We start from the raw sequence: 13,009 nt of genomic DNA, 5'->3' as shown, positions 1-13,009 counted from the left end.
TTAGAATAGGTAAGTGAAAGAAAGAAGGGAAAGTGTGGGGTTTTTTTGTTTTTTTTTTTAACAGACAGGAGGGAAAATTATATTATTTAGGGAGATAGCAAAAAAAATTGTACTTACTTTTAAAGTCATAAAGCAATAGCTACAGGCAACAAGATGCCAAAAAATCTGTTAGTATCTGTCAAAATAGTATGATTTTTCCCGAGTTGCTAAGCGGCTACCTGATGAATGAGATTAAGAATGACAAGACTGATGGGAAGTAACTTTTGGGGAAAAACATGCTATTTCAAGCGGACCACAGATTCAAGAAGACAAGTCATGTAGTATACCTGGCACATACTTGCTACTTTTAATTTAAGCTGCTTTATAGGCAGGGAAACATTATTTCACCATTATCTATCTCAGTGGGGTGATGACTTAAAAGGAACTAAACATAAAAGAGATAACAAGGAGAGAATACGGACTTTAGCTGATTTTCATGACTATTCAAATATCCTTTTATTTCATTTTGAAAAACCAAACAAAACACCAGCATCATGAAGTAAGTTTCAATCTGTATAATAGAATATGTCAGGTAAAGTGATGGCCTGGAAAAAAATGAGAAGGCAAAGTGGTTGGCTTTGAACTTTAACACTCATCAGACATGTTGAAATGAGTGACAAAGACCTATTCTGTCCAGAAATCCCCACTTTATTTTTAAGCCTGGAAACTGGTTGGTCATATGTATACTGAATACTTCCTGTCCAAGGGCATGCTAATGGCAACAAACTGCCAAGTTTAGTAGCTGCCTACATGTAGTCAATTGAGTCATTCATGGAATAAAAAACAACATCAAACTTTTTTTTTTTAATCTGGCTAACTGAAGCTTTAAAAGATATATAATGAAAACATGTTTAACTAGTTCACAAGACAGGGATAGATGGTGCCATTTTAAAAAATAGAAAGGAAACAACAGACGATACTACCCTAAGATACTTTTGCTGGTAGGTTTTGTACTATTCTAGTACCACTACCAAATATAACATTTCTCTTCCTCCCATCCTCTACGACTGAACAGTCCAGTTGACATTCTACATTTCATTTAGAAAATTGCCTAAGACTCTAGAATTACTCAAATAACTCAACAACAACAACAAAAATTCAAATTATTCCTTTTTTCTTTTAATTTGGTCAAATTACCTTTTTAAGGAAGGGTTATCTGAGAATTTAAAGAAATAGACATGCAGAGGACTAAAACAAATCAGGAATGTAAACTTTATTAATGGGTCTATGGACCATAATGTTACATTAAGAATTCATCTTTGGGAAAGAGAGGAAAACAATTAAGGATTGCAAGAATGATCCTTTCCCCAGCAACCCTGAGGGCTGGGTCGGCTCAGCTAGGCTGCCTCTCCCAGCAGCAATTATAATTTACCTGATTAACCCTTACACATGTTGAAACAAGCCAGCTAAAGTTCTACTGCTGAGACCTACAATCGACATCTCCTCTCCCTCATGTCCCTCCCCATTTGCATGGAGGGGCAACCCCAAAGCATGCTGGAATAGGTAGGTGGCAAGGACAGGAATGTCAAGTAATCACCCCTTTACTTGTAGGGTCATCAGCCTGATCACCAAGTCAGAGCTATAGCCAAGTAAGCCAAGTAATTTAAACCAGTTCTACCCCTAAAAATCCTCTGCCTGAAATCCTTCAGGAAGCTTGCTTACCATCATACTTGTTAATGAGGGGAAACCTCCAGAAGTTAGGTACATCTTCACTGGTTGGAAGTGATGGCTTTAACCCTCCAACAACCACTCTCCACTGGCCGGAGCCAGAAATGGCCAGCACGATGTCACAGGCAGCTTTGAAATGATGCCTGCAGGCAGACACCACTGCTTTTCTACTTCCTCATCTGCCATTTTCAAGTTTTTTTGAGGAAATCATTTTTATAACCCAGTAAGAAAGGTGCTAGAAATCCAAGCCAACACAACACAGTCCTGGCTTCCGACTGGTCCCAATTGAGCAGTTGGAAGAGCAGCAGCATTCCTCAATGTCACATCCTTATTTACAGGCCCCTGCATTAATCCTGCCTGAGAAGCACTGGAGAGCTTCTGTGTCATCCAAATGCCACATTTCATTGGCTCCAAGTCTGCATAGTGCTTTGGAGACCAGCACCCCACTTTCTCTCCTGTTAACTACAACATCAAACAAAATAAGCAAGCTGCCAAAACTTAACCCAGTTACAATTGTCTCTTGCCTATTATACTGCTGCTTACCTCTAAAGTTTTGTACATATTACTTTTTTTTTTTTTTTCCCCATTTTAGAGTTATTTACTTACTCCTCCCTTCCTCTTTCTCTCTCCACTCCTACTTCTTCCCTCGGAGGCTCTCCTCAGGCCTGGATCCCACTCTGTGGCTCTCACACTCTCCTACTCCCCATCGCTCCCAACTGCTATGTCTCCCTCATTGTTCCCGCAGAACTGTGCAATCTGCCAAACTGCCACTCCCTTAACTTTCTTTGCTATTTTGATTTCCCAATAATTATTTCCTTTCCCTTTCAGTGGGTGCTACTTGCCCCTGAATTCTGTCTACCTCCTGGAAAACTCTCCTGAGAGATTTCCTCTTTCTCTTTTCTCTGAAGATGTTGAGTCGAATGTTTAGACTTGTGACATTGAGGAGGCATGCATTTTCATTCTAGATATTTCATAACTGATGTAATTCTCATATTAATCCTTGAAAGGTGAAAATAGTTTTGTAAGTGCTTAAAAATAAGAACACTCCATGCACTAATATTTCTCTATCAAACAACTTTACAGGAGGAAAAAGTTTGTTGGAGAAAGTCAACTCTTCCCTGCTTTTTAGAGAACATGAAATGAGGACTTTTTAACTGAATGAATAGGCAGGCCTGGGCAGGGCTCTGTCTTTGGGTGTGATTATAAGCCTCCTTATTTATACAGTACCTTCTGAGTGAAGCTGTCTGAGCACTGAGCTTTACACTAACATTATCTCACTGGTTCTCACAAGGAACAAGCCATCTAGCATATTTCCACCGGTGTAACAACTGCTTACCATCTCAGAGGAAATCTAAAATTTCTCAAAATGGCTCAGCTTACTAGTGTGGCCGAAATCCTAGTTAATATGTATAAGACTAAAGTCCTAAAAGTTCCAAATTGTATGCCAAATCTAGGGTACCCCGGCAGAAACATCAGTGGTTTTCTAAGACATGCACTCCTGTCACAGGAAGAAAAAAACACGAGGAGAGAGGAAGTGAAAGCCAAAGGGAGGAGATAAAAATTCTCTAATTTTGGCTGGGTATGGTGGCTCACACCTGTAATCCCAGCACCTTGGGAGGCCAATGTGGGAGGATCACCTGAGGTCAGGAGTTTGCGACCAGCCTGGCCAACATGGTGAAACTTCATCTTTACTAAAAATACAAAAATCAGCTGGGCGTGGTGGTGCACACCTGTAATCCCAGCACTTTGGGAGGCCAAGGCGGGAGGATCACCTGAGGTCAGGAGTTTGCAACCAGCCTGGCCAACATGGTGAAACTTCATCTTTACTAAAAATACAAAAATCGGCTGGGCGTGGTGGTGCACACCTGTAATCCCAGCTACTCGGGAGGCTGAGGCAGGGGAATCACTTGAACCCGGGAGGCAGAAGTTGCGGTGAGCTGAGATGACGCCACTGCACTCCAGCATGGGTGACAGAGCAAGACTCCATCCAAAAAGAAAAAAAAGGGCAAAAAATCCTTCATTACTTTAAAAAAAATTATCTAATTTTGAGTGGCCAAAGCTTTCCCCCAGTATGAAGAGCTGTGTGATACTGTTATATAATAAGAAATACACATTTGGTCTTCATCCCTAGCTCCTGGCTACAGCTCTCAAAACTCTTGGAATTTCCTAAATGGTAAGAGTGATAACTGGGCACGGTGGCTCATCCCTGTGATTCCAGCACTTTGGTAGGCCAAGGTGGGAGGACTGCTTGAGCTCAGGAGTTCAAGACCAGCCTAGGCAACAAAGTGACACCTTGACTCTACAAAACAATCTAAAAATTAGCTAGGCAGGTGGTATGCACCTGTAGTCCCAGCTACTTGGCAGGGTAAGGTAGGAAGATTGCTTGAGCCCAGGAGTTCAAGGCTGCAGTGAGCTATGACCCTGCCACTGCACTCCAGCCTGGGTGACAGAGTGAGACTATCTCTAAAACAACAGAGTGACAGGCACATCTTTTGTTGTAATATTTGGTCTTGGTCCCTAGTTCCTGGCACAGAATCTCTAAAATTTTGGAATTTCCTGAGTGATAGTTGTGAGAGGGGTGCCTTTTGTTACTCATAATAAGTACCTTTCTTTTTTTTTAAGTCCCTTTTTTTTTTTTTGAGATGGAGTCTCGCTCTGTCACCCAGGCTGGAGTGCAGTGGCGTGATCTCTGCTCACCGCAAGCTCTGCCTCCCATGTTCACGCCATTCAGCCTCCCAAGTAGCTGGGACTACAGGCGCCTGCCACCATGCCCAGCTAATTTTTTGTATTTTAGGTTTTAGTAGGGACGGGGTTTCACTGTGTTAGCCAGGATGGTCTTGATCTCCTGACCTCGTGATCTGCCCGCCTCGGCCTCCCAAAGTGCTGGGATTACAGGCATGAGCCACCGCACCTGGCCAATAAGCTGCTTTCAAATTTACGTGAGTTTATGTTAATGAGATGACTCATAAACCAGAATGGGGAATGGTTAGCAGAGGAACCAATCAGGTGATTAGAGGTTTAAAACTTTTGGTTCCCCCACTCTGGGCAGGGGAGAGGGGCTGGAGACTGAGTTTAATCACCAATGGCCAATGATTTATTTCATGTCACCTGGAGGTGCCAGGAGGGTGGCCTGCCTGGACAGGGCATGGAAGCTTGCATCCCTCCACTGTATTTTGTCCTATACATCTCTTCCAGTTGGCTCTTCCTGAGTTGCATCCTTTAGAATAAATCAGTAAATGTTTCCCTGAGTTTCATGAGTTGTTCTAGGAAATTACTGAACCTGAGGGGGTGTCATACAAACCCCCAATTTATAGCCAGTTGGTCAAAAGTATGGGATGCCTGGCCTTGCAATTGCTGTCTCAAGTTGGAGGACAGTCTTGTGGGAATGAGTCCTTAACCTGCGGGATCTGCCCAAACTCTGGACAGTTAGTGTCAGAAATGAGTTATAAGACGTCTAGTCTAGTCAATGTTCGCTGAGATCTGGAACATTGGTTGGTGTAGGAAAGACCCTCCCATATTCGGTGTCAGCAATGTTGTGAATGTATAGGAAACCAGTTACTTTTCTTTTTAAGGTGAATTAAACTTCCTGTCCATATTCACTTGTTACCCTCATGTACCACTGCATATTTTGTGTGATGCCACAGGAAGAGGCCTGTAGGCAAACGCTCTTCCAAACACTGGTCAGAGGTGATGGTGTGACAATCTGTAAAGGAATCTACTGGCAACTAGGACTTGGAAAGCATGCAGAAATGGAGATGGCCAGCTTCTTAGGAGGCTAGGGCACTTGCTCTCAGCAGGGCAGTCACCTCCTGGGCCCCACATGCCTTCTTTCATGCTGTTGGTCATCTGCTAAATACTGACTGAATAGCGATGATGTATTACCACCCCTTAGATGAGCTCCTCCTGGCTAAAGCCAGGCTCCTGGCTTTAGCTGAGGCCCAAAAGGAAAATGAAGCCGTCTTCCGCAGCTCTTCTCTACAAACAGGCTGACCACTGCCTCCACGGGGCTCTCGCCTTTCTGGTTTCCAAGGTCCCATGCTCTCCCTGTTTCTTCCTACCTCTCGAGCTACTCCATTTCTATTTCCTTTATTGGTTCCATCTACCTCTCTCCTTTGTAAAAGTGGATGTTCTCAGAAGCTAAATCCATGGCCCAGCCCCCTCCATTCTCTACAGTCTTGCCCTCAGAAACTACATATGGGGAATCAACTCTCCCCTTGTGACTGGCTACTCTCACACTTCCTTGGAGAGGCTCCTGATACCCAGGTTCGATCTTGCCCTCCAGACCAACTCATGGTTCTTGCCAGCTTGGCATTACTAAAACACTACTTTGCATCTGCCCTCCTCCATCCAGCTGAAAACCATCCAATTTCTTTTTTTCTTTTCTTTTCTTTCTCTTTTGAGACAGAGTCTTGCTCTGACACCCAGGCTGGAATGCAATGGCACGACCATAGCTCACTGCAGCCTTAACTCCTGGGCTCGAGTGATCTTCCTGATTTTCCCAAGTAGCTGGGACTACAGGTACATTCCACTGTGCCTAATTTTTAAATTTTTTTTGTAGAGATAGGGGTCACACTTTGTTGTCCAGGCTGGTCTTGAACTCCTGGAGTCAACTGACCCACCTCCTTTAACCTCTCAAAGTGCTGTAATTACAGGTGCAAGCCATTGTTTGCCTAGCCTTAACTTTTCCAATGGGGAAACCAAACTTTAGAAAGATTATGTAGCTATTGAAGGTTGCACAGACAACCAGGAACAAAGTCATGAGTAGGATCAGTCTCCTGATTCACAGGGTCTTATTTATTACCATCATACAATATCCCCCTGGGAATGCCCGGCTTCTAGTCTGACCCCATGTACCACTACAATATCACCACAAATGCCCTCCATGAACACTGCTCTCCACACTTCTGTAGACTTTCTTCCTGATCCCAGCACACAGCACAAGCAGGTTCCCTGTCAGTTACACTTTCTTTTCTCTTCTCCATTTGCTTAAAAGATCTAGCTGGAATACAAGTTACCCCTCTTTGAAGTCACTTCTATCCATCATGACTTGTGGTGAATGCCCGCTCTTCTAGACTTTCATAGGGTCCACTGTCTGATCCTCTGAGCTGTACTCAACCCTCCCCATCACGTATTTTTGTCCTATGGATGCACGTCTGCTGTGTGTGATGCCCTGAACCAAAAATTCTCTGAAAATGGGGTTATCTACACACACATTTTTGCTTCCCCACGCCCTGCAGAGGAGGTGCTAGCTCAGTTAACATTTGTTGCTAGGAGTACCTGAAGCCCAAAGAAGGCAGCAGCAGGCAACGGAGAGGGGCTGCACACTGGTAGCAGGAGTCTACTGGACAGTCCATGACAGGCAGAACAGCCTGTGCCTCTGGGGACACCCCTGGTCCCCAGCTTCTCAGCCTGGCTGAGTAGGCCACATGAAAACATATATTGGAGCCAGGTGAGCTGGCACCAAGCATAAATGGCAGGTAAAACTGGAAGGAAAATTCATGAACTGCTCATTCACTTCTCAATAGTCAACCCTGACTTCAACAAATGTGGTCTGGAGACTTCAGGCACCTAAAGCTATCAGAGTCACGTAGGGAATTCTGTTTAGTAGTCTCTTTGCTTCATCACCTTCTTAGAAGAAACTCTGTTCCTAGTTACTTACAAAATTAACTATTATTCACTACAAAGCTGGAGAATGTATTAAGTTCACAGATGATACTGTATACATAAACACAACTCCTCCCCTCCCCCATCTTCAAAACCATATAAACACCAACCTAACTAACAGGCTTTATACAGTCTTAGAGATTCCCGGCACAGCACTCCCTTAGGCAGTTTACTCCCAACTCAGCAGTTAGTCACTCAGGACATACTACATCCCTGTAACTCTTCTTCAAGGTTTATAAACTTTTAGAATAAAATTTAAGCAATTGCTCTTTCAGATATCTTGGTCAATGGCTGGGGGAGCAGTGGGCTGCAGCCCCATAAGTGCTTCTTGAGAAAGGTGTCCTGACTCTCAGAATGCACCAGGCCTGCTGCAATGTGCTCCAGAGAAAGTGAGGCTGTGGGATATTCAACTGCTTTTGCAACAGCACATTCTGTATCAGAATGCTGACTCCCTTCCCACCCACACACATAACACACCTTCTCCCCAAAGAAGAGTGTCTCTACCCAACCAGCACCCTCAATAGCTAATTTTTCCTGAATGATATTCACAAACGAATGAAAACAAGTGAGCTCACTGTTTACCTGCCTCTCACTTGGTCTACAACTTTCAAAACCTGGGATCTAATAGGATCTACTTGGAGAGCTACATTTTATTTCACAATGTTTCATGTTTTATTCTCTTGAGTTACACGTAGAAGGTGAAACAGGAAATCTCCATTTGTTCAAACATTCATCTGGGTTTCATAAATCCCCCTAAAAGGTAGTGAATGACAACTATATAAACAGACTAGGTCTGTCCTACTTCAAGGAGACTGTACACAAATACCCAGGATGCTAAAACCTGTGTTTACAAAAATCCTTGCTTGCAGAACATGTATTAAAGAGGGTAGAAAGGGCTTGGCAATTACCTTGCTGGGCCTCGGTGCCTCAACCTCTAAAATGAAGAGGTCGGAAAGAAGGATCAGCAAAGTTGCTTTTAGCTTTAAATCATGGTGATTCTTTGTGTATTTGGCTGGGGGACGGGGACTTTAAATTACAAAGGACTTCTCACTACAGACCTTCCTTAAACATTAAAGATACACACATGATTTGGTTTTGTTTTAATTCAGCTTATACTATGTTTCGAAGAACAATCTTCTCTAAATGAAGACAGGTCTATAACCACACTAATCTCACTGACTTCCACGCTGCTAGCATAAAGAGCGAAATGCTGACCAAAAAATAGTTTATAGGTAGATCCAGCAATTCTGCAGTATTCTGAAATCACTGGGTCCTGAGCTTTTCTGGCTCTACTGCATTATCTTTCACCCACTCACTTTTTGGCTACTTCCTGGATCACCAACAGCCAGGAGCAGGAAATTTAATCATCCATATAATCCTGACTGTTCAACGGCATAATCTGGGGGCCAGAAAGGTAGGATGCATATTTAATATGATAAAAATTTCAGAAGTGAGGGGAAAAAGCTCCAAATGCATTTAAGTTTAGAGAGCTGGAGGTGTCTGGCAATGCCAAGTTATCAAGTGATGTCCACTGTAGAGAAGAGAGTATGACAGATCTCTAAATGGGTTTTCCACTTTTAGTCCTTGTCAGCACACAACACTCCAAGCCTAATGACTACATAAAAGGAAACAGATAAGCACGTCAAAGTCTGGTGTTTAAGAGCGTACGTTGTACCTTTTACATTATGTATGACATCAAGGTCAGCTGCACCCCTTGGTTGCATCAGAGATGAACCACTGCTTTAAACTCCGTTTCTCTTCATTCCCTCTGCAAAGCAAAGGCTGGGGAAGGGCAGGAATAGGGGATAAAACTGACAAAATAGTCCTTAGCAATGAATGATATTACATAAGCTGCCACACCATATGAGGTTAAAACACAACACCACGCAGTGTGGCAGCTTATACAATACCATCGGGATTCTTTATTATAGAGGAGGATATTAATCATCACTAGGGCAACAACTAAACTTTTTTTGGGCCAAGGATTAACTTTAAAGAATGGAGACCATCCACTCATTCAATCTACAACATTTAATGAGCACCTTTTACTCTATAGGTCCTGTACATACAGCGGGGAATAAAACAGACATTGTTCTTCCCTGGAGAGCTGTGGTGTAGAAGCGATGTTAAGCAGTGTGGGGAGAGCCAGCAAGGAAAGGAACAGGTGCTCTGAGAGAAGGCAACAGGGGATCTGAGTTTAGGTTCAGAAAAAGCCTCTCTAAAGAGCTGACCAAGAAAAGGAGATCAGGTGGAGAGAAGGATATTTTGGGCAGGAAGACCAGCAAGTGCCAACATCCTAGAATGGGGAGCTGGAGTTCTTCTATATGTAGAAAAGAAGGAGCCAGGAAGGACATGGACTGACTGGTATAGGAGGAGCCCAAGGTGGAAGGCGGGGCAGTCTGCAGAAGAAATGACACCTGTTCCACAGACACAGAGAGGCTGGGTGTGGACGGAGATGAGTCTGTCAGTCTGGGAACAGGAAGTTGAGGGAGTTATCTAATGGCTACTGTTTTCTTTGTGAAAAAGCAGGCCTGGTGAGGCATCGGAATAAGAACTGGGTAAGGTGGTGGTGGGAAATGGCTATTACGGGCAATGGAGGAGCAAGCTAGACTCACTCACCTCTCAACCCTCACTCTTTTCCAAGTCCCCACAAAGTGACACCTCACCCACCCCTTAACAGTGGCTTTCTCAATTTCTGGTACCAAAGCTTCGAGAACCAGAGCATATGAGCCCTGGATGCCTCGATGCTTAGCACTAGAAAGATTCTCAGAGATCTCAACTGCCACTCACTTTAACTACTTCATAATTAAGCCATTTACTCAGGAAGCAACTAAATGCCAAATACATGGCTATCAGCCTATCTCCTCAGGAAGCCCCATCCACTGGAAACTGCTGATATCCTCTTTTTAATGGTAGTCATCTTTTTAATAGAGTGAGTTTCTTCCTTCATTTCCCCTTCTTTCCTATTCATTCTATGTCTGAATAATTTAAACTCATTCAGTTTTTAATAAAGCAAGACCTGGATTATTTTTCTCTGTTTAATACTCAAGCACAATCACTTATTCAGTGGTAAGCAGGAAAAATTAAATCAATTATTTAGGAGGTGTCTACAGGCTGGGGACAAAGATCCAGCACTCCTGGCACAGAGTCAAGTACGTTTTAAGCTCTGATGGCTTAACAATATCCCCAGTCATTTGCTTCTACATTCACGCATATGCAAAAATATGCTGGCCTCCAAGGGCTTAAGATTCAACCCCAAAGTATACTAGTCTCTCATTGCAGCTCAGAAAAATGACTTAAAATTATCTCCCCTGACAGCGAATCAGGCATGAAGCATCCAAAGGCAGTTTTCTTGCAATACAGACATTCTTAAGAAATCATGGTGATCTCACACTAAATGGGATACATAAGTTCACCAGGATGGGGGGGGGGGAAGCTATGTATAAGAGGGAAAGGATTAGTAACGATAGAGAAGATAGCTTAAGTTATTTACACAACATAGCTCACTTCATAGACATCTGAGTGGTGGTAGCTAACCGGAAGGTTCTAGATTACAGCCAATAAACCGGCCTTGGAGAAAACACACACAAAACACACAGACACCTATTCTTTATTTCCTGGCAGAAGCTATGATGATTCTATCTGATTAATAAAGTGTTCAATCTCCCTCAAGAGTTACTCAGTAACCCACCCTAATTGCTATCAATTTAAAATTCTAGTACCTCAGATTATTTTAAAAGAAACATTCTGGGCTTTCTTTAAAAAGCAGAGAGCCAGATCATGTGTGGTCGATCTGCAGAGTGTAAATGATGACAAGTGGAGGAAGGTGAGGAACATTAACCTCTTCAAAGGCCAGTTTGCAGGCTGCTTCCAAACTTACAACCAGAGAGCTGGCCCTCGCAGAGGGAAGACTGTGGACGTTGCTAGGGGAATGTATAATACATACTTTGGGATACTGTTTTTCCACTTTCTCTCCCACTCCCTGTTTCCCAAAACACAGGGAAAACACACCTGGGAGAAAACGCCAACTTAAGTGCTACTTGTAATTCACACAGAAGTTCACCCTTGAGTTCTCTCAGCCTGGTTCCTATTTGCCTTCAACTACCTTTGACTTTGAATAAACTGCTGTTACAAAGACATAGAAAAGAAAAGCATCTATCAGCACACAGCTCCATCAGAACACAGGCCACGGCAAGAAAACATTACTCCCCCCATACTCCACATCAAGCTCAAAAATAATGCTCCTGGCTGTCATTTTTCATTCATGCCAGCCTCATATTTCTATTAAACAAACCTCCTTTTTATTGACTATTTCCCTCACACAGCACAGTAAGGTAAACGTGAGCCCACAAAGACTATATGGTAAAACACAAGCTTTACTCTGGGAGGGGAATCAGTAAAAGGCAGAGGGGGGACAAGTTTCAAGGGCTCTTCCTAACTGGTGTCTACCAAATGGAGAAATGATGGGGCTGCTCCTGTCTGCCAGAGCTGCTGTGATTGACTTGAAATTAACCAGCTTTCCAAGAGACATGAAAAGAAAGAGGATTTCACAATCTTGAACAGTCTCCCCTCTTACTCTCTAATTTTCCCCAACCACCCTCACTCCCACCCCCCACTTACAAGAGGACTTTTGTATACATAAAGTTTCAAGGAACAAAGCATACAAACACTCACACACAAATAAACTCCCCAAACTAACACCAGCGTATAATTGTGTTTTGGTTGGAGCTTTTCCAGCCCTGTCACCCGTTCTCTGTTAGGAGTAAATGAAACCCTTTGCCTTTGCGAAGTTAGAAACAGACAAACTCTCCTCAGTTTCAAGCTGCACAAGAACCCCCTCATATCTTTCAAGCCCCCTTAAACCCCCCAACGAAATGAACTCACTGCTGAAAGGCAGCAATGAAAAAAAACCTAATCTATTTCTCAAATACAGATTTTCGCTTCCCCTCACTCAGCTTCCCCTTTTAGCCGGAAACATACAGCGTTTCTAGTTTCTGAAACCCCTTTTCAAGGGACCCTCGACTCGGGGCCCTTCCAGGGGATCCCGCTTTCAGTCGTTCCAGGCAGCCCTTTTCCAAGCACACTTTGCATTCCTGGAGTCCAAGTGGGGCTCTTTCGTTTCCAGAGAAAGCTAAAAAGCAGACTTTAGTGGGCTGGCTGAACTAGGTCCGACTCTTCCTCCCCTCCCCTCTGAAAGGCTGCGGGGGGAGAAGGGAGCCCGAGATGAGACCTGGGCTCCGCTTATCCAGCTCCGACTGGGCTTCGAATGCGCAGGGGAAGCGGACCAAGCGCCCACCGCTCACTTTAAAACTCCCATCTGCTCCTACGACTGCCTTCCTCCAAATTCCTCCGCAGAACTTGGCCGGCCCCCAGGAGAAACCAGAATCCTACCTTCCTTGAATTCTTCTGCTTCGGAGTGCATCGTGTCAGGGTCACCAGCGGCAGGGGCGATGACCGCTCACATGTACTCGGACTCGCCACCAGTGCGCTCTGCAGCGAAATCCGCACACAACGGAAAATAAAAGGAAGAAAGCCACTAAAATCAAAACCTCCCCGGGGCGGGAGAGCGGGTTCTGGTGCAGGGATTTTCAGGGGGAAAGTTCTGCAAGAGTGACGAATCGCGTCTCAGCTGGGCGGC

At 43.9% G+C, this 13,009-nt stretch overlaps 1 protein-coding gene across 5 annotated transcripts in view; it reads right to left on the bottom strand.

The window, feature by feature from the left end:
- Positions 1-13,009, bottom strand: part of TNFAIP8 (tumor necrosis factor, alpha-induced protein 8) — a 121,444-nt gene that overhangs the window by 24,670 nt on the left and 83,765 nt on the right. The window contains exon 1 of one of the 5 annotated variants that reach the window (XM_011963678.1): positions 12,763-13,009. The exons of the other annotated variants lie outside the window; for them this stretch is intronic. Within the exon in view, the coding sequence (XP_011819068.1) occupies positions 12,763-12,793 (31 nt within the window). The 5' untranslated portion in view covers positions 12,794-13,009. The remainder of the gene's footprint in view (positions 1-12,762) is intronic. 5 annotated transcript variants of the gene reach the window in all.

Source organism: Colobus angolensis, unplaced genomic scaffold (genome assembly GCF_000951035.1).
Source record: "Colobus angolensis palliatus isolate OR3802 unplaced genomic scaffold, Cang.pa_1.0 Scaffold62, whole genome shotgun sequence".
NCBI classification, from domain to species: Eukaryota; Metazoa; Chordata; class Mammalia; order Primates; family Cercopithecidae; genus Colobus; species Colobus angolensis.
Note: the sequence above shows the minus strand (reverse complement) of the source record. Positions and strands in the feature narration are given on the sequence as shown.